General features: G+C 36.0%; 1 protein-coding gene across 2 annotated transcripts in view; it reads right to left on the reverse strand.

The window, feature by feature from the left end:
* The window catches only part of ABCE1 (ATP binding cassette subfamily E member 1), a 31,012-nt gene that overhangs the window by 6,331 nt on the left and 3,189 nt on the right, over positions 1–21,492 (reverse strand). The window contains exons 2-13 of one of the 2 annotated variants that reach the window (XM_055549787.1): positions 18,355–18,488; positions 15,823–15,908; positions 13,383–13,480; positions 12,246–12,363; positions 11,745–11,882; positions 11,518–11,587; positions 11,210–11,306; positions 10,270–10,359; positions 5,323–5,444; positions 2,010–2,231; positions 803–862; positions 645–703 (exon numbers count right to left, since the gene is read on the reverse strand). In XM_055549787.1, coding sequence (XP_055405762.1) covers positions 645–703; positions 803–862; positions 2,010–2,231; positions 5,323–5,444; positions 10,270–10,359; positions 11,210–11,306; positions 11,518–11,587; positions 11,745–11,882; positions 12,246–12,363; positions 13,383–13,480; positions 15,823–15,908; positions 18,355–18,457 — 1,263 coding nt within the window. In that variant the 5' untranslated portion in view covers positions 18,458–18,488. The remainder of the gene's footprint in view (positions 1–644; positions 704–802; positions 863–2,009; positions 2,232–5,322; positions 5,445–10,269; positions 10,360–11,209; positions 11,307–11,517; positions 11,588–11,744; positions 11,883–12,245; positions 12,364–13,382; positions 13,481–15,822; positions 15,909–18,354; positions 18,489–21,492) is intronic. The other variant, XM_055549788.1, reaches the window with a different exon arrangement.

Genomic DNA, 21,492 nt, shown 5'->3' on the forward strand with positions numbered 1-21,492 from the left:
TATTGGCCATTTGTTTCCTTTCTTTGGAAAAATGTCTATTCAAATCCTTTGTGCATTTAAAAATCGAGTTTTAAGAGTTCTTCATATATTCTGGGTATGAGTACCTTATTAGATATATAATTTGCAAACAGTTTCTCCAGTCTTGTGGGTAGCCTTTCACTTTCCTGATGTCATTTGCACCACCAAACACATTAGGTTTTTGAAGATTTATTTTGGAAAAAGATGCCAGATTTAAAATAGTTTTCCCAGTAGTGGAAATGAAACTAAGGACTGCAGTAGTCTTAATATCTTCCTTAGCTACCTTATTACACCTGTGTGTGTGTGCTCAGTTGCTCAGTCATGCCCAACTCTTTGAGACCCCATGGACTTGTAGCCCACTAGGCTCCTCTGTCCTTGGGATTTCCCAGGCAAGAATACTGGAGTGGGTTGCCATTTCCTTCTCCAGGGGATCTTCCTCACCTAGGTGGGATCAGACCCTTGTTTCCTGCATTGGCAGGCGGATTCTTTACCATTGAGCCACTTGGGGGCCCCAGACTTGATTTGGAGAAACATTCTGATAGAGTGTAAGAGTAATAATGCTCTAGGTATATATACATATAAACTCTTCTTTAATAATAATAAAAAAAAATACCAGTATAACTCACGGTTGATTTGGGACTGATTTTCTGTGGCTTATAACTGACGTTTAGAACTGGAACTTCCCCTGCAAAATAATACAAATAAATAATACACTGAAAACTGCTCAGATCTTTAGAATCTACTACATGGAAAAGAGTAAAAAAACTCAACATTACAACAGTACCTCCTTCATCAGGTTTAAGCCTTCCAGCAAGCATTCTGATAAATGTCGTTTTACCAGTACCTGGCAACACAAAGCAAATTGATTTGAAAAATGTTTCACATTTAGAGTAAATCACTATGCATTACTGGGTTGTAACTGGGAAACTAGTTTTGAAAAAACATACTGACACTACAGAATTCTGGAGGCTATATAGAAAATTACTTGAACTTTCATGATTCACCTCTCAAGCATCATTCTAAACTCATTAGGAGGAATACGTACTATTTAAAGTTTCTAATGGCCATTTTAATAAGTGGGTCTATAAAGTCTTGGGTGGGTTCTTGACTTTTTTAGTTAAAGTATCGATGAACACAATTTATTGTTAAAACAGGACAATAACTGTTATGATTGACACTGTCATCACAAAGGCCATTTAACATGAAATATTTAATTGCAACCAAGCTAAAGACTAATACATTAACTAAAGACTGATATACTGCAACAATCTTCAGAAAATTTTTTTCTTCCAGTTTTGTAAGTTGTAAGCACAAAATTCCAAAATCATCTCAAAATCATCAGCACTCAAAATCATCTCATAAGTATATTTATGACAATAACCTATTATTTAAAAATGTCAGTTATATAACTGTTTACAAAGTTGCAAGGAAAACATTTTAAACTAGACTGCTTTAGAATTACCAATTCTTTCCTTTCTGGTCAGTTTCTAGGATGAATAAATGTCATCTGTATCAATATATACATAGAAAAACCAACTTAGAAAAAGATCTAATTCTCACTGAAGGTTAACAAAATAAGAAATATGAACTTGATTAAATGACAAATCATACGCTGTCACAAAATGTGAACCACACTGAGAAATATAGGAATTCAATCTAGTTCCCAGACCTATAATATAACTGAGTTAAAATTTTTCAGAGTAATTAAAACTCAGTTATTGGATAAGCAAAGTGAAAGTGAAGTCGCTCAGTCGTGTCCTACTCTTTGTGACCCCATGGACAGTAGCCTACCAGGCTCCGCTGTCCATGGGATTTTCCAGGCAAGAATACTGGAGTGGGCTGCCATTTCCTTCTCCAGGGGATCTTCCCAACCCAGGGATCAAACCCAGGTCTCCTGCACTGCAGACAGATGCTTTACCGTCTGAGCCACCAGGGAAGCCCCTGGATAAACAGAATCAACTTTCAAATATCACAGAATAAGGGAAACTTACCATTTTCCCCCAGCATCACCATGATTTCAGAATCTGTAAACTCTCCAGCTACAATCGCTAACTCAAACTCTCCCATCTTTTTCTTCATTCCAGGATATTTATACATACACATCTTTTTAACTTCTTCTTCATTTGCTGTCTCAGCCACTTTAAAAACAAGTGATGCATCTCTGAATCTCAAGTTTTCTGTTGGAACGTAGCCATCCAAAAAAATGTTTATGCCTATTGGAAAGTTATTGAAATAGATTAGCAAAGATCAATTAAAGACTAGACTTTTCCCACAGCAATAAATTATCATATAAAAACCAAACCCTAGGCGCTCTTGTGAGCAATCTATACATAGATTTAAACAGCAAGCAGTGCGACATTGGGCTTCCCTGTGGCTCAGATGGTAAAGCAGTGCGACATGGTATTTCATGTACCTAATACCAAGTTTAATTCATGCACACATACATGCCTATATATACAAACACACATACACAAAGCACATCTTTTCATTATTATGTGATTTTTATAAGACTTTTTCCATCAGATTTTATGTGAAAGGCTCTGATGCCATTTATTCTGTATTTTAAAATAAAAAAATTGTAATTTTTCTTTAAAAAATGACAAGTAAAATGGAGTATTTTCACAGATTGATATAAAATGAAATAAAATAGTTAAGAATTTAAGTTATAAGTATTCATTTTCATGTGAGACATAACCATATGCTGAACTTATGATTTATTGCATTTGTTTTCAGTTTAGCTTTGCAGATTTTTAAGAACTTCATTGAACTTTTCTTGGCTTTATTGTGCAAACAACATAATCTAAACATTTTAATAACTGAACAAAAACTAACACACTGGTACATGAAAATCCCTCCATACTAAGGTTGTTAAGAACCACAATGGCAGATGCACAGAAATGGAAAATCGGGTTATTTGGGAAACAATGAAAAGATCTGTTTTTGTGTTTACTATGTGTAACAGAAGAACAGTAGCTGAAGTTTCAGAAAGTCTTGAAAGAAAGTCTAGAATGTTATTCATTTCATTTGCAATTAAGAACCAAATCTAGGCCTTCTCAGCCTAGAACACAGGTGGCTCAATAAATATATACTGACAGAACACATCATCAGATCCATTTATTCTGCCCAAATTAGCATTTTTCATCTTAAGCCATTTAAGAATTAAGAATTCATGTTAAGAATAATGTGAGGTTAAAAAATTAAAACCAAACATTAAATAAAAATATAAACTCAAAGGAATCTAAGTGACCATTTACTACAATTGCCCAATCCATTAGATAAGAAAAGCTCAGAGAAGTGACTTTGTGGAAAAAAAATTAACAAATCGGCTGTATACACTCCAACTGCAATGTTTCTCTTTTTAATTTAAAAATGAGTTCAAGCTAAAATTCCTTTATAGTTCATAAAGAGCTTTTACATATAACATGTTAATTTCAGCATATTAAAGGAAAGCAGCAAGATTAAGTGCAGTTTGTTAGTTCAATAGTTTTAACGGATAGGGTACATTAAAACCTCACCAGGAACTATTTCCCAGCATATGCTTTAGACATGGCATCTATAACTAGAATTATATAGTTACATAGAAATAGCAACCATGGATCACAAAGAGTCAGACACGACTGAATGACTTTCACTTTCAGGGCTTCCCTTGTGGCTCAGCTGGTAAAGAATCCACCGGCAATGCGGGAGACCGGGGTTCAATCCCTGGGTTGGGAAGACTACCCACTCCAGTATTCTGGCCTGTAGAATTCCATGGACTGTATATGTATATAGTTCATGGGGTTACAAAGAGGCGGACATGACTGAGCGACTTTCACTTTTCTCTAACTAGAATTATGAAAAGTGTCTGCCACGTATCCATGTCATTATTATCAATATGATTCTAGAACTACTTAATACTTTAGGCAGAGAGTAGATACTCTGATATTAGTTGCTAACTGAGGAGAATAAAACAGTAATTGCTTCTGCTATCATCTCTTAAGACTACTAGTAAAAAAAACTGGGCAATCTCACAAGTTTTTTCTTAAAATATATTATCTCAATAGATGGATAGTATCTATCTCAAATATATAGGTAGATAAGGGATATTAAGTCCTTCCCCACATCTTAAACTATTTATACCCTTTTTATAGCTTTAAAAAAAGAAAAGCCTATCCAACTGAGGGAACTATAAAGCTACACGAATAATTATTCTTATGGAATATGGACTTTCAAGCATGGATTTTCAAGATAGGGACTAAGGAGACCTTTCATGTCTAGATTATCAGTTTAAGGCATAGCTGGAGAGAAGAAACATAAAAAGTAAAAATAGGAGTGAGGAAGCAGTGAAGGAAAACAGGAAAGAAATTAAAAGGAAGAAGGCATACCAGGTGGAGCGTGTACTGATTTTGCTTCAGGAGCCATTTAGTGGTAGGCTGCTGCTGCTGCTACTAAGTTGCTTCAGTCGTGTCCGACTCTGTGCAACCCCATAGACGGCAGCCCACCAGGCTCCGCCATCCCTGGGATTCTCCAGGCAAGAACACTGGAGTGGGTCGCCATTTCCTTCTCCAATGCATGAAAGTGAAAAGTGAAAGTGAAGTCACTCAGTCGTGCCCTACTCTTAGTGATCCCATGGACTGCAGCCCACCAGGCTCCTCCGTCCATGGGATTTTCCAGGCAAGAGTACTGGAGTGGGGTGCCACTGCCTTCTCCAAGTGGTAGGCTAGTTTTTACTTTTGCCTAACTTGCTTAGGTAGGGAAAACACATGGACCAGAGAGACAGTCCCTAGTCCCTCTTTCCTCCAAGTAGTAGGAATAAGTGAAAATACACATACTGAGCTGTTGTATTAGAATTTTAGTCACTCACCAGACTATAATATATTTAACTATTAGACTTCTGGATAACCTTAGTTCCACAAACTTAGGATACAGATTAAAGATAAATTTGAAACATGAAAACAAGATGAGCACTAAATGAATTTCAAGAGTTTTCCTACTGGTACTGGCCTGTCAAAGATAAAGCTGAAGATGACTAATAATACAGGGATGCTACAGAGGCCAAAATATAAAAGAACATTTTAGTATAGCAAATAAATAGTGAAACTGATAGAATATTTTTAGCCACAACAAAAACTTCTCCAAAAATAAATAGGTTATGTTTAACAACTGGCATATAGAACCTTATATATGTATATTTTATTGTGAGATTAAATTTAATAAGGCCAGAGTTTTGGATAAGTACTATGACAGCAACACTTTACTTAGTATCAGCAATACATTTTCTAAGCATTAATGTGAAAGAGCACTGTGAAAAGTTTTTCAAGTTACCTTCTCTTACACTAAAAGGCATAGTGACAACACCATAAGCACTTGGTACGCCATATAAACAGCAGATGAAGTCAGAGAGATAGTCTAATACACTTAGATCATGCTCCACCACAATGATATATCTGAAAATCAATACAGATGTTTATTTAAAAATGTAATATAATTAAAATTATATTTAATTATAATTAAAACATTTACATAGCTTTAAAAAAACTACAGTGGAAATTTTAGGAAGATAAATACATTAAAAAAAATTAACTGTAAAGACCACATTAAGCAAGTTATAAAATGTTTTCTTGGAATAAGACTCTAATCAATGTTCATATTTCAAATTATTTTCCTAAACTAAAAGAAAAAAGTTAACATGAAAATTTATGAATATATGAAATAAATGTTTTGCTAATAAAAAAAACATTTTTATACTAAATGTTTAACTAAAAATGTTTAAAAGCATTTTTAAACTTTACAAAGCAGAAATAATTATATAATAGACCTACACTGTTTACTGTGCTATTCAACTTAAGTATTAAACCCTTCTACTTGTCCTATCCCACACTAGTTGCAGTACAGGTGTAGCAGGGGATGCATAGAGAGTATGACATAATCCTCAATCTGAGAACTTTCAATATTAGCTGCGGAGACTAGGAATTGATATGAAACAATACCAGAAAGACCACGTAGCAAAGTTTTACAGGTGATAAAAACCTAATGAAAGTCAGGAAGGAAACAGGTTAGTGTTGGAAATGGAGCACTTAATAAATGGGATAGAATAGGACATGACTTTTTAATTAGTAAGAAAAAAAGTACGTCTAGTAGAAACAGGCAAATAAATAAGAGTCATAAAGCTTTTATGTAGTATTTCATTCCTATTCAACTCAGTTTAAGATTTTCAAAAAGCAATGACCTGCAGACATCAAATTCCAATTTAATAGCTTTCTGTACAAAAACCAGCCATATTTTTATTTTAATGAAATCATTTAATCATTTAATGAAATCACTACTCCCATAAAAACTGACTCAATTTGATTCACAATGATATACTGTTTAAATTGTCAAGCATGTCTAATTCACTGTTTTCTTTCTCTATCGAGATTCTAATTCAGGGTGTCATATTTCTATTTAATATTGCTATATGCTTTTGACAAATCTCATTTTTTTCTTCAGGGCCCCAGATAAGGCTCTTAGGTCCAGATGAAACAAATTTAACATCCTCAGACCTTCTTTTAAGACGTTCCAAAACTATAGCTACTACAGATATTCAATTTATAAAGTTACACTCTGATAAGTCCATCATACTTAACCTAACAAACACGACACTTGGCCTAGCCTACCTGAAATGTGTTCAGAACACTTACTATTTTCCAATAAAGTGTTGACTGTCGCATGTAATGTGTTGACTACTACAAAGTGAGAAGCAGAACAGTGGCAAGGGTGCCAGCTGTCTGTCCTCTCAACATATGGCTGACCGAAAGCTGCAGCTTGCTGCTGCTGCTCAGCACCACAGACCAAGAAAATACCAAAATCTGAAGTATAGTTCTACTGAATATGTACTGTTTTCACAACACTGTAAAGTCAAAAAATCTTGAGTTGAACCAAAGTATCTGTACATTCTTTTATTACATTTGTATATAGGATATACTGAAAAATGGATCTTTGTTTCCTGAATAATTTACTCTTCTATCTCTGTGTCTAAGGGCTAGTCTATGATTGAAAGGGTCTCCTGCCTAAAATCCTCATCTGTTGAAGTCCTATGTAACTCTTTAAGGTTCACCTCAAATTCTACCTCCAGCAGAAATACCCTTCTTAATGTGCAATAAACTTTCCCCCACTGTTGAACAGTGGTAAGCATCAATAAAAATGGCAAATCACCCAAGTGAGCCAATACTTATCCTGCCTCGGTATCATTACTGGTAATGTTCCATTACTTGGAATAATTCTCTGCTTTTTTACCACTGAAATCTTCAAGGCCCAGTATATGGCAGCATAGTTTTATCTAGTGGTTTTTAAGGGACTTTTGAAAAGAAAAAAAAATAAGTCACACCTGCTTTCCCTACTTTCATATTAATCTTATGCAGAAGTCCAAAATGTTATTAAAAAATATTTAGAAGATTCACTCTATTTTCAGAGGGTTTGGAACAATAATCTACAGCATAATGAGAAATCTATGCTGTGAAAATTTATGCCCTACACTTAATTTTGGGTTATCTGTTGGATTTTAATCTTCCTCTTGCATTATTGTTCCTCTCACTAATCCATCCTCTATTTCTTGTTGTTTCCTGGAGGATACGATCTTCAAAATCTTTTTACAGCATTAAAGACTGAATGGGTGCCTTGATACATCATAGAATTTCAGAATGCAGACATACTTCCTGAAACTTTTTATCGTCTATCACTACAAAGAGATTATTTTGACCCTATGCCTATAAAATCATGACCCAGCACAACTGAGAGAACGTCTAACAATCATTTTCTTCACTTTGTCAATCGAATCTGTTTTGGTATGTTATCCCTTTTACCACTATGTACTGCGCTCTCATAACGTAGAAAATAGTGACTTGACTGAATACATGTCACCTGGTTGTAAATTATTATCCTTTTATTTCTCTGCTTATGTATTCCTTAATTTACCAGATCCTAAGGTCCCTGAATATTGGGACCGCATTTTATACTCTTACATTCCCCAAAGGGGCTTCTGCCCTGGTAGCACAGTGGTAAAGAACCTACCTGCCAATGCAGGTAGCTGTGGATTCAATCCCTGGGTCAGGAATATCTCCTGGAGAAGGAAATGGGTACCCTATCCTGGTATTCTCACCTGGGAAATCCCACAGACAGAGGAGTCTGGTCAGGTATAGTCCATGGGGTCACAAAGAGTTGGACATTACTTGGTGACTAAACAACAGCAACAATTTCCCAAAGAGCCTATCATAATGCCCTGACCTGTGCATGGAGTGAAAATTATGGTCACCATTTACCTCAACTAAGACTGTCTCTTTATTACTGATATTCTAAGTTTTACTTCAAAGTATGTACAGGAATCATTTGTTCCTTGAATCTAAGGAGTCAAGTTTTTCAATTCTGGAAAAAACCTGGCCATTATCTTTTCACAGTTTGATTTTTCAGATGCCTATAAAGACATATGCAATTGTCTTCTCATTCTGTTCTCTATCTTATTCTATTCTCCATGTCCCTGAATCTCCTTCTGTTTTTCCATCTCATTCTCTGTTGTACTCTGGTGGCTTGCTCAGGTCAACTTTTAAAGTTTCTGATGCTCTTCTGTTGTCCCTAACCTGTCTAATCTGTCCAGTGAGTTTTCAATGTCATGACTATATTTCTAATTTCTAGATTTGTTTGGGTTTTTAAAACATTTACCTGTTACCTTTTTTGGAGTATTATATTCCTAGAGCTTTAAACCTTTACGTTCTGACTCATCTTAAATACTGCCTTACAGCCTCTCTTAGAGTGCCCCTTTCAGTTCTTGAAGATCTAAGTCCTGCTGTTTGTTGTTTACTGGCTCACTCGTACACTTTCCTTCTATCATTTATAACCCTGGCTTTGAAGCTCTTGGTCTTTACCTGAAGAAATCCTGTGTGACCAGGGTTGACAGCGTATGTCTCTGGAGTGTTTTTATATTTGTGTCATCTACGTACCATAGAACTGAAGAGTCCAGGCCTCTCTCTGTGTTACTTTCTCAGCTTGGAGGGTTTTTAGACATCCCTGATTACATAAATTTCAATTCCATATCCATGTGAGCTGCCAGTCCATAAACAGATCTGAAGGGGAACCATCCCTCCATTCCCAAGGCTCTCACTGAGTGACGGGAGTATGTTTCCTTGACATCCTCATGTGTTTATTTACTCTTTTGCTGAGAAAGTAGTTGTTTGAGAGTCCTGGCATTTTGTGTGATAATTCAAAAGAAGGCTCTGCTACCTGCCCACAAATGGTTGTTAAAGCTCAAGACTTATTACAGAGACAAGCACAACCTTCAGGAAAGCCATCCTTGTTTCTCCCCTGTAATTTATAGTTCTCTGTTCGCTTTTTGATCCCCAGGGATTTCTCTTATGAAAGAAGTTATGAAATCAACTATTAAAGAATGCAACAGAAAATGCTATGCAGGAAAAACACTCTGTGTTCTGGCCATAGTCTTGCCATATCATAAATTCGAAATCTAGAAATAACTAATTTTTTTGACCTTAAACTTCTTCATCTGCAATATGGGAATACCACCTAAAGATTCTAACTTATAAGATTAATGAGGCTCAGATGAGATAACGGATATAAAAACTCTGCAAACCACAACAGCATCCTACGAATACATGATGTTGTGACTACTAAGAAGTTTTTAAGAACTCTTTTGTGCTCAGTAAAGACCTGGGACAACTGGAATTACTCTGTTCTAAATGATGTGTATAAGCGACATATCCATTTGAGGATCTGATTAAGGATCTGCTTCCTGGAAATCCATAAATATATGCCCAAAATTTGCATATCACTATAGTTGCTTCCCTGGTGGCTCAGACAGTAAAAGTGTCTGCCTACAATGCGGGAGACCGGAGTTCGATCCCCGGGTGGGGAAGATCCCTGGAGAAGGAAATGGCAAACCACTCCAGTATTCTTGCCTGGAAAATCCCATGGACGGAGGAGCCTGATAGGCTACAGTCCATGGGGTTGCAAATAGTCGGATACGACTTAGTGACTTCACTTCACTTCACTTCACTTCACTTCATAGAGTATTTTTAGGCTCCCTGGAAACAGGTATGGTAGTAAATGCATCTTGCATTAAGAATTTCTGTTCTAGACAGAGGAAGGTTAAGTTCAAGTGAGAGCTTCAAAAACTAAGATGGAATATATGCACATGTATATGACATTGATGGTCCTGGTGTTGCATTTTTAGAAATTTATAAAACTTTTTAAACAGAACAGCATAGGCACACGCCGAATCTTACTTACCTGTCTGGATTTATTAGAGATCGTATAGTAATAGCCGCCTTTAAACGCTGCTTGACATCTAGGTAACTAGAAGGTTCATCAAACATAAAACTATGAAAAAGAAAAGCAAACATAATATGAAAGGCAAGTATGACAATTATTCTATCTTGCATGTTAAAGCACTGAAATATTTCTGATTTAACAACAACAAAAATCCCTTAACAGTAAAAATTTCTGTATTCTGTTCAGAAGTAGAAGGAAGAAATTATGAAAAGCAGGACAGCATATCAAGTATGGGGAGAGACTCACAGATTAGGCTAACTTACAAACTGTTATCTCCTCATGAAAACTATTCTGATATATTCCAAAATAATTCAGAGTGCTCTTATAATTGGCTGAAATCAGTTGCACTAAAGCAAACAGTTTTTGGAAAAGAGGGCCTTGCAAAAAATTATAGAATACGGAGAAAAACTAGCCTACACTGGATGCCAGAGTAGAAGTATGGAAAAAGATGAGAGCAAAAAATATCTGGGAAGAGACATTAAAAGGTAGGAAGGAAACTCGCCTTTACATTTGTCTCTCACGTGGCATGCCACCCTGATTTAGGATAACCTAAAAGACCTCATGTTCCACTTGAACTATTAAAAACCTTGCCGGCCTGGTTGGAGACCTTACATCTTAAAAAAAATAATCTTCCTATGTATAAATAGAGTTTACAAAATACCTGACTTTATATTAAAAGGCTCTAGAATTCAAAAGTTGTAAAGTTTTTACCCCTGATGGAGTAACAGGGGAATGGGCAATGGATGCACAGCTGCTTCAACATCTGAACTCAAAAGTTAAAACATTCACTACTCCTTCTAATATTAACAATTTATCCCAAACCACTGCTCTTTTAGCAGCATTATAAATAAAAACTCTAAAGTAAGGATAACATTTACAAGAATATAAAGTAACCTACATATCAGCTTTCTGTATGCAAACGACCGCACAGGCAAATCTCTGCAACTCTCCTCCTGAAAGATCTTCAACATTGCGTTCTTTCAGATGGGTTAAATCTATAAGAGGAATTGTCTTTAATGTTATTCTATTTTACCTCTTCAGGGTAAAATGTGCATTGCAAATCATCCTGTATTTGAATATTTCAGCTGAAAGTATGACAATTACTAGAGATTTTTCCAATTTATTTCAGTAATCCATATAAAAACATCAAACTTTATGAGTTAAATTCATGGCCTATTAAAACACATACACAAAATAAACACTTACCAAGCTGCTGACATACAATTGCTTGTGTCTTTGTTTCATCTTTTCGGTCCAAAATAGACCCCACTGTCCCCTGTCACAATACATCAGTAACAGTTACTATTATTTTCCTTCAATACTAATCCCTTCAATATTAAGAAGAGTCACAAAGTAAAACAAGTTTAATTTATCTTTCATATGTCCACCAATATTTGTAATACCCATTACACATCTCCTAAAAAGCAACTGACCTTTGCAGCCTTGGGAATCTGGTCTACGTACTGAGGTTTGATAATGGCTTTTAGGTCATCTTCAAGAATCTTGGTAAAGTAATTTTGCAATTCAGATCCACGGAAGTAAGTCAGAATTTCTTGCCAATCAGGTGGATCCTAGAAATGTATGTATAGTTATCTGAATTTAGTAATACAATTGCAAAGAGGATAAATGTTATACAAAATAGAACATATACCCAAATAGAATACTTTTGCTTCTAATATACTAATAATACCAGAGGCGGATTTTTTTTTTTCAAATCAAGGAACATAACAGTTTACAAAATCTCAGAATTATCAATTAAGTAGCATTAACACATTTTTAACTAAAAAGGAGTTTCGTTTATAGTTTCTCAGCACTAATTTCACAAATAATCTTGAAAATAAGAACATTAAAAAATAAAATCACACATACTCTCTCCTTCACAGCCTCATAAAACTGACCCAAGATACTCATTTTTATAAGGTGGTAATACATACATCATACTTCCCAAGGTTTGGCTTTTGCTTTCCTGCTAAAATTTTTAAAGCAGTTGACTTTCCAATACCATTAGTTCCAACTAATCCCAAAACTTCACCCGGACGAGGAATAGGCAACCTGTCACAAGTGTACAAAAATAATGAAACAACTCAGACTTAGGTAGACAAAGCTACATAATACCAGAACGATGTCTTCTGATGCATTTGCACTCCACACACATTCATTAATAAGCCAAAAGAGAAATATGCCAGATATCATTGGCTATTAGGAAAAAACAAAAACAGCAGCCAAGATTAACTTAAACTGTTAATTGTTAGAAATGCATCCATGACCAATATTACTCCAAATTTTATTTATTCAATTTTCACTCACAGTCTAAAGTAACAATTTTTCTTTACATATAAGGCTCAGTTTTAATGTACAATAAAATGCTTTGGTACAAAACTGCAGAGCAGGTGCAACCTCACAGTCTTTTTCCTTCTTTCTTTTTTTTGGCCTGCCATTTACTTACAAGGAGAGAAGTGCCACATCAACCAGAAATATTCCACTTCATACTCCCTGCTGCAGTAGGGCCCCTTAAAGCTGGCAGGTTGAGAAATACCTTTTTATTAGTTAAATCTAGACTCCCCGATTCAAAATATTAGTGTTCAGCAGATTAAAAACCTCAAAGAATGTCTGTCAATAACAGTATATGTTGAAGCTCAGGGTAATATTCTCTGTAGATCATGAGATTAATAGATAAATAAAATCAACACAAGGCCCCTTAAAAATTATTTTGGGGAGAAGGATTTTATAACAACAATGATTCTCACCCCAGTTGTATACTAGAATCACCTGGGAGCCTTATCAGCTTACTAATGTCCAGACTATACATCCAGAGATAAGATGTAATTCAACTGGGTTGAAATTACCTGGGCATGAGTACTTTTAAAAAGACTCTCAGGTAATTTTAATGTCAGCCTGAATGAACCAATGACATATACAATGCTATTCTGCATGATGTTATAATATTATATTCTGCTTTAGTGGATGCAAAAGTTATTACCACTTTTTTTCCATTTTTTAGTTTCTCTGAAAATTTCAAATGTATTTTACTCCTGACTGAAGTAAAGAAGAATGTTGACTTGGAAATATACCTGTGAAGTTTGAAGGCATTGGCACAATATCGGTGTGTTGTTTCTTTTTCCAAGTTGCTTGGTAAATTGACAATTGATAAGGCGCCAAAGGGGCATTTCTGTTATTTAAAATAAAGAATTAAGTTTCCATTAATTTTTAGAAATATATGCATGACTAAAACGAACAGATTAAGAAGTTTTTATAATTAATTTTCCAAATGTGGGAGTTTCACACAGGTGTTAAGTACTGTTTCACTTCCTATCCTTAAAAAAGTTAAGTTACTCGAAGGTAAGAATTGTAACTAATAAATCTGTATTCCCCTTAGTAACTGGCAAAATGCTGGAGATTTAATCTGTTTAACACTTAGTGAAAAACCTTACAGACCTGGAGATAGATTTTTGCGTTTTTTAAAAAATATTATTAGATAAAAGAAGGTTAAGAGCAAGATAAAACTTGATTATCTGGCATAGCTCAGCTAGTAATGCTTCTGTCTGCAATGCTGGAGACCTGGGTTCAATTCCTTGGTTGGGAAGCTCCCCTGGAGAAGGAAATGACAACCCACTCCAGTATTCTTGCCTGGAGAATCCTATGGACGGAGGAGCCTGGTAGGCTACAGCTCATGGGATGGCAAGAGTCGGACACGACTTGGTGCTATCTTTCTTTTCTATTGAGCGTACTATCTCATATACAGTCAATGAGAAATGTTGTCCCTTTATTTTCTTCTTCCTGTCTTCTGTATGCTTCCTTTACAACTTTGTAAAGTCCTTTAAGGTCATGGTTTGTACCTTTCTTGGTCTATTTACATCTCAACAACAGCTAGCATAGTATCTGCACAGAGCAAGGACTAATGTCTTTCCATTGTGATTTTTAACCATTCCACATGAAAAAGATATTCATATTCCAAGTGAGTAAATTCACATAAAAAGAAAAACATTTATTCATAGAAAAACTTATTCAAATGGTGACTGTCAATCAGATAAATGCCCAAGGAACAAGAATGGTAAAAATTGGAAGGTGATTTAAGAGTGGTAATGTGGCTAGAAAAATTCCTCCGAAGTACAGATAAAACCAAAAGGGTACAAGCAAAATGTATACATGCAGATTAGAAATCTGTTCAATGAGCTTAGGGAACTAATTCAAAAGTCTATATACAAAGATTTCAGTGAATTCCCCTTTTCTAAGTTATAAGAACACAGAAGTTTAAAAAACAAAACTCTTATTTTCAAGCAAAATCATCAGCCTCTAACAAAGAGTATTAATTCCTTATGCAAGATGGTTTTTTCTTTTTTTACAAATGGAGTCACTGCCATTTACAGAATTCTCTATTATTCTATCAATGTACATAAAATGCTTATTGGCTTCAAGTAATTTAAACTTCTCTTAATCTTCAAAGAAAAAATATCCATGTTGTTCATATACATGCTGCATTTCAAGTATCCTAAGTGTTCAGGAAGTATACACTACCCCTCTCCCCAAAGAGATTCATTACATCAGTATCTTTTCTGCCATGGAGTACATACCCAAATTCTGGAATCTCAATATTCTATAGTAGCCAAGAAAGAAAATAAAATCAAATATAGGGTTCAAAATAAGATTTCCAGCACCCACAACATTGGCAGGCAAAAAATATTTGCTGGAAGAAATGTCTCCTGCTTATACTATCAAAAGAAGAAAAAAACGCTTTCGTACCAAGCTTGGTACTTCTGGATACTTAACTGAAAATTCAGAAACCAATTTAAAATATACTTGAGCCTAATTAGAAAAAATAATAGGTGGTAGCCATATTCCAGGAAAGGTCCCTTCTAAAATATATTATGTGCAAATAAAAAATAACTAATTTAAGAACTTTATACTCTGGCTCCTAAATATCTTTTAAGAACGAAAGTTGGAAATCCATCACTCTTGAAGAAAAGCCCTAATCAAACTATTCAATATAACAAAAACTGAAGCATTTTGAAAAATTACACTATTGGGGTAAATTCAACAATAAAAGAATACAGCAAAAGCAGCACTTCAGGATTAGGTTAAACTAAGAAAAGTTTTTGGCTGTGTCCATTTTTATTTAAAAGTGTGAATTTAAAATTTAACAGACTTGAAAAAAATAATATATAATATGACTCATATTTTTTGTATTTATATTTCCAAAAAGTTCTGGTAAAGATCTGGAGAATGTTCTTCTCATAAGAGGGTGAAAAAAAGAAATTAATTTTGGTTGGAGATGGCTTTACAAAATTGCATACAGCAAGGATAACTTTTATTATTATTTTTTAAAAGGATAACGTTTAAATGGGGTGGCTTAATTAATTGAAACTGCAATAATATTACTAATATAAGAAAACCATTTTTCTAAATTTGTTACTGTTTCATACTTGGCTCTTTAAAAACAGTTATAATGTAATCAGAATTTTTAAATTTCATTTTTAGGTTATAATTTAATACAATAAATAAAATATCACTTACTTTAATACAAATACCACAGCCAATACAAAGAGTTTCAGAAATCCAAGCTATTTTGCTCTGGGCGGTAACCTCTATGCATAATTTTCCTGCAAAGGAAAAGACAGAATTAAGACATTTCTTCTGATAGTCTAATTTTCTGACAACGCTGTTATTTCAGCAATTCTCATTCCAAATTTCCATAAAGAATCAAATTTTCAAAGATCACAAAAAGAAATAACATTTGAGATAATATCTTAAATCAGTGCTTTGTATGGATACACTGCTGGACTTATTTACTTACATGAATATTCGTCATGCAAGACAGAGGTGACTAATATGCTTATTTTAATTTACTACAAGAAGATGCTGGTTAAAGTATTCGTTGTCATTGGGTCACTAAGTCATGTCCAACTCTTTGTGACCCCATGGACTGTAGCCCTCCAGGCTCCATCCATGGAATTTTCCAGGCAAGAATACTGGAGTGGATTGCCATTTCTTTTTTTTTTTTACTATTTACTTATTTTTTATTTGGCTGTGCTGGATCTTAGCTGTGGCATGTGGGATCTAGTTTCTTGACCAGGGTTCAAACCACGGCCCCCTGCATTGGGAGCATGTAGCCCAATGGACCACCAGGGAAGTCCTAGGGGTTGCTATTTCTGATCTTAAAAGTTGACTAACCTGAATATTTAATCCACCAAATATGCCTTGACAATGGTAATGTACACCCGACAGGAGAATGAAATACATTAGCTAGATCAGGAAAGCTCCCCAAAGACATGCATCTAATACACAGACTAAATTAAATTTAGCATTAAGAATACCAGTAATGGCATTTCTGAATAGCACAGCAGACTGTAAGATATGACATCTAAAGTTTCTTGTAAGATTTAGTAAGTTTATTTCTCACTAGTATATTTAAAGTAACAATTGGTTAGCATAGCTTTTAAGACTAGCAATTCTGAATTTTTGAGACTCTATTTAATCTTGAAAATGTAGCAAAAGCTCATGAACAGTCATTCATACTAAGCTGTTTTTAAAAAGAATATTATCAAATGCAAACATCTTGGTAGTTCTTTCTTCGTGACTTTAACTATAGGATTTTGTAGAACTGGAAGACTCTTACTAATTTGAACACTGGTTTGATTTTACAGTCAATGAATTTAAACAATACATGAACTGTGAACTTCAGATGTTCAAACTGGTTTTAGAAAAGGCAGAGGAACCAGAGATCAAATTGCCAACATCTGTTGGATCATTGAGAAAGCAAGAGAGTTCCAGAAAAACATCTATTTCTGCTTTATTGCCTATGCCAAAGCCTTTGACTGTGTGGATCACAATAAACTGTGGAAAATTCTGAAAGAGATGAGAATACCAGACCACCTGACCTGCCTCTAGAGAAACGTATATGCAGGTCAGGAAGCAACAGTAAGAACTGGACATGGAACAACAGACTGGTTCCCAATAGGAAAAGGAGTACGTCAAGGCTGTATATTGTCACCCTGCTTATTTAACTTATATGCAGAGTACATCATGAGAAACGCTGGACTGGAAGAAGCACAAGCAGGAATCAAGCTTGCCGGGAGAAATATCAATAACCTCAGATATGCAGACGACACCACCCTTATGGCACAAAGTGAAGGAGAACCAAACAGCCTCTTGATGAAAGCGAAAGAGGAGAGTGAAAAGGTAGGCTTAAAGCTCAACATTCAGAAAACTAAGATCACAGCAAGAGGTCCCATCACTTTATGGGAAATAGATGGGGAAACAGCGGCAGACTATTTTTTTGGGCTCCAAAGTCACTGCAGATGGTGATTACAGCCATGAAATTAATAGATGCTTACTCCTTGGAAGGAAAGTTATGACAACCTAGACAGCGTATTAAAAAGCAGAGATATTACTTTGCCAACAAAGGTCCGTCTAGTCAAGGCTATGGTTTTTCCAGTGGTCATATATGGATGTGAGAGATGGACTGTGAAGAAAGCTGAGCACTGAAGAATCGATGCTTTTGAACTGTGGTGTTCGAGAAGACTCTTTAGAGTCCCTTGGACTGCAAGGAGATCAAACCAGTCCATCCTAAAGGAGATCGGTCCTGGGTGTTCACTGGAAGGACTGATGTTGAAGCTGAACTCCAATACTTTGGCCACCTGATGCAAAGGGCTGATTCATCTGAAAAGACCCTGATGCTGAGAAAGATTGAGGGCAGGAGGAGAAGGGGACGACAGAGGATGAGATGGTTGGATGGCATCACCGACTCAATGGACATGAGTTTGGGTAAACTTCGGGAGCTGGTGATGGACAGGGAGGCCTGGTGTGCTGTGTGCCATTCATGGGGTCGAAAAGAGTTGGATACGACTGAATGACTGAACTGAACTGAACTTAAACAGGATCATTTAGTCACAAAGTATTAAAAGAAATTTAGAATAATATCTGGTCTTATTTTTACATTTTAAAGAAACCAACAGGGGTGAAAAGTGTACACTAAAGCCTAGAGAACCATGAAGATAATGTATTCTTTTAAAACTTTCTCTTATCCTTAAATGATCCACAGCTTACCCATCCGAACCACAGGGCAACTCTTCTTGCACTCCTGCCGACACTTCTTAGGTTTACATTTGTCATGGTTGACGATAGCAATTCTTGTTAATTTATCCGCCATGATTCTAAGGAAGTAAGAATATCCAGTTCCTCTATTAAAGAAAAGATTAACAAAATTATGACATAGTCAGTGCAGTTTATTAAGAGAAGTCAGTCACAGGTATAAAAAGTTCAAGAGGAGGAGATATCACTATTTCAGATATTAATACCTGGAACTAATTAAAAAAAAAAACTAGTGAAAGCAATAAAATAACTTGTTATGTCTGGAAAAACAAAATTTTACTTATATACCATTAATCAGAAAACTTATATGTAGAAGGAAAAAAATACTACTTTCAACAGTATATACACGTGTGATGAAACTCAAAATTACCACTGAAAGACACAAAAGACCTGAACAAATAGAATAGCATGCTGTTTCAATTTTCACAAAAGAGAATAGTCAATATCATAGTTTTCAATCTTCCCTGAATTTATACATTTAATTCAATCTCAAAGGGAAAAAACTGAATCAGACAAATAAAATCTAAAGCTCTTATGCAAAAAGTAGTAATAGCCAGGAAAATGGGAAAAGAGTAAGGGGTTGGGGAACCTATACTTGACATATGGAAAAAATTGATATAAGGCCTAAGTAATTAATGCTGATTCCAGTGGATGAATACTGACAATAAAATAGAATAGAAAGACTTGACATGAAACATACATATGATAAAGATGTTTACTTCCTCCCTCTAATCATCACTTCATGTCTTATCTATTTGACTATGATACTACTGGAGAAGGCAATGGCACCCCACTCCAGTGCTCTTGCCTGGAAAATCCCATGGGCAGAGGAGCCTGGTAGGCTGCAGTCCCTGTGGTTGCTATGAGTCAGACATGACTGAGCAACTTCACTTTTTTCACTTTCATGCATTGGAGAAGGAAATGGCAACCCACTCCAGCGTTCTTGCCTGGAGAATCCCAGGGACGGGGGAGCCTGGTGGGCTGCCATCTATGGGGTCACACAGAGTCGGACATGACTGAAGCGACTTAGCAGCAGCAGCATGATACCACTGATGGAAGTGGCAATTATTAAGGGTTTAACCATTATGTTGGTCAATTGGGAAAAAAAGTAAAAACTGCTTTCCCTGGGAACTGAAAATATGGTCAAGATGAATTTTATGTTAACTGCACTGATATGAAAAGGAGACCGGGGACTTCCCTGGAGGTCCAGAGGTTAGGATTTTGCCTTCCAACGTCCAAAAAACCAAAACATAAGACAGAAGCAATACTGTAACACATTCAATAAAGACTTTAAAAGTGATCCACACGCACACAAAAGACAGACCAAGTAACCAAGTAACTGAAAGTTTGAAAGTTTAGTCGCTCAGTCGTGTCCGACTCTTCGCGACCCCATGGATTGTACACTACCAGGCTCCTCCGTCCACGGGATTTTCCACAAGAGTGCTGGAGTAGGGTGCCATTAACTATACGTATATAATTTTGGAGATTTTAAAGTCTTGATATTTAACAGCAACATAAATTACAGAGCTGAAGTCAAAGTTAACATAATCTTCTATATACTAGGCTTAGTGATAGAAATTAATTTTCTTAGCATGTGATCAAAGTAATTCCAAAAAGCGCCTTACTACTCCAGTTTATTCCAATATGTAATGAAAGAACCTCAAGCCAAAAGATTATTGATCAACAAAGACATTCTGCTGGCTTTTTCTATTATGACTATGAACCCCCATCCAGATTTTTCTTGACCGAAAGCTTCCTCTAGGCTGTCCTCTCAGTTTATTAACCACTTTCCTCTAATGAGCTTGTCTTTTACCCTACCCCAGCCCTTCTTCCTTTGGCCAAATCCTTTACCTCTTTATTTTGAATAACTGCATTTTTCTGTAACCGACCTTTCAAATATGCCATTCTCCAACCAACATTTCTATCTTTTCACTTCACCACTCACATACACAAAAATCCAACAACGCTTTGAACTACCCTCATTCCTCAGACCTGTAACTGTCTCTGTTGCTGCTGCTGCTAAGTTGCGTCAGTCGTGTCCAACTCTGTGTGACCCCATAGATGGCAGCCCACCAGGCTCCCCCGTCCCTGGGATTCTCCAGGCAAGAACACTGGAGTGGGTTGTCATTTCCTTCTCCAATGCATGAAAGTGAAAAGTGAAAGTGAAGTCGCTCAGTTGTGTCCAACTCTTCGCGACCCCATGGACTGCAGCCCACCAGGCTCCTCTGTCCACGGGATTTTCCAGGCAAGAGTACTGGAGTGGGTCGCCAGTGCCTTCTTCAGTAACTGTCTCTAGAGTCTATCAAATTTCTACTGTCCTTCATCCCTTTGTATCTTCGATGTCTTTTGTACCCGCCTAAAATTGTCAGTCACTTACACCCTTATCTATAATTCTGATTAAATTCAACTCTTCACCTGCACACAGATGGCCAGAGAAAAAACAAAGCCACGCTGACTAGTATCATCTCAAGTGAACCTTTATGCCAATTAGCCATCACACTATATGTATTTCCATAGCTAAGTCCCTTTGCCAAGGAGAAGGTTGCAACAACTTTTTCCTGTCTTTAACATCATCAATTATTCAGTCTTTCCCAGCTTATTCCCAGCATTCAAACACTTCATTATCTGACCCCAACCTCCTCCCCTGCTTCATTTCTCCACATTTTTATAGCAGGACTATGTAAAAGCACAAGCTGGAATCAAGACTGCCAGGAGAAATATCAATAACCTCAGACGTAAACGAGTTGCCTACAGTCAGTGTTTCACATCTCTCTAGGTATTTTCCGTGGAACCCATTGCAGACATTAGTGTCCATCATTCCATGAAAACAGCCTGTCAGGTCATCACTGTATTTTACATGACTAAAGCAAATGGTTGCTGGTATTTGCTTCAGGGTCTTAGCATTTTCTGCTCCCTTTGCGGGTAATGCTACTCCCACTAGTGGCTCACACCTTCAAGTCTTTAATGTTTATTCTCAGTGAGTCTTCTCTAGCTATAAAACTGCCTTGTTTTACTCTTCTTAGCTCTTTCTACTATATTACATAGTATATATTTCATATATATGTACATATATGGTATATATAGGGTTTCCCT

This window comes from Bubalus kerabau, chromosome 16 (assembly GCF_029407905.1).
Source record: "Bubalus kerabau isolate K-KA32 ecotype Philippines breed swamp buffalo chromosome 16, PCC_UOA_SB_1v2, whole genome shotgun sequence".
In the NCBI taxonomy this organism is placed as follows: Eukaryota; Metazoa; Chordata; class Mammalia; order Artiodactyla; family Bovidae; genus Bubalus; species Bubalus kerabau.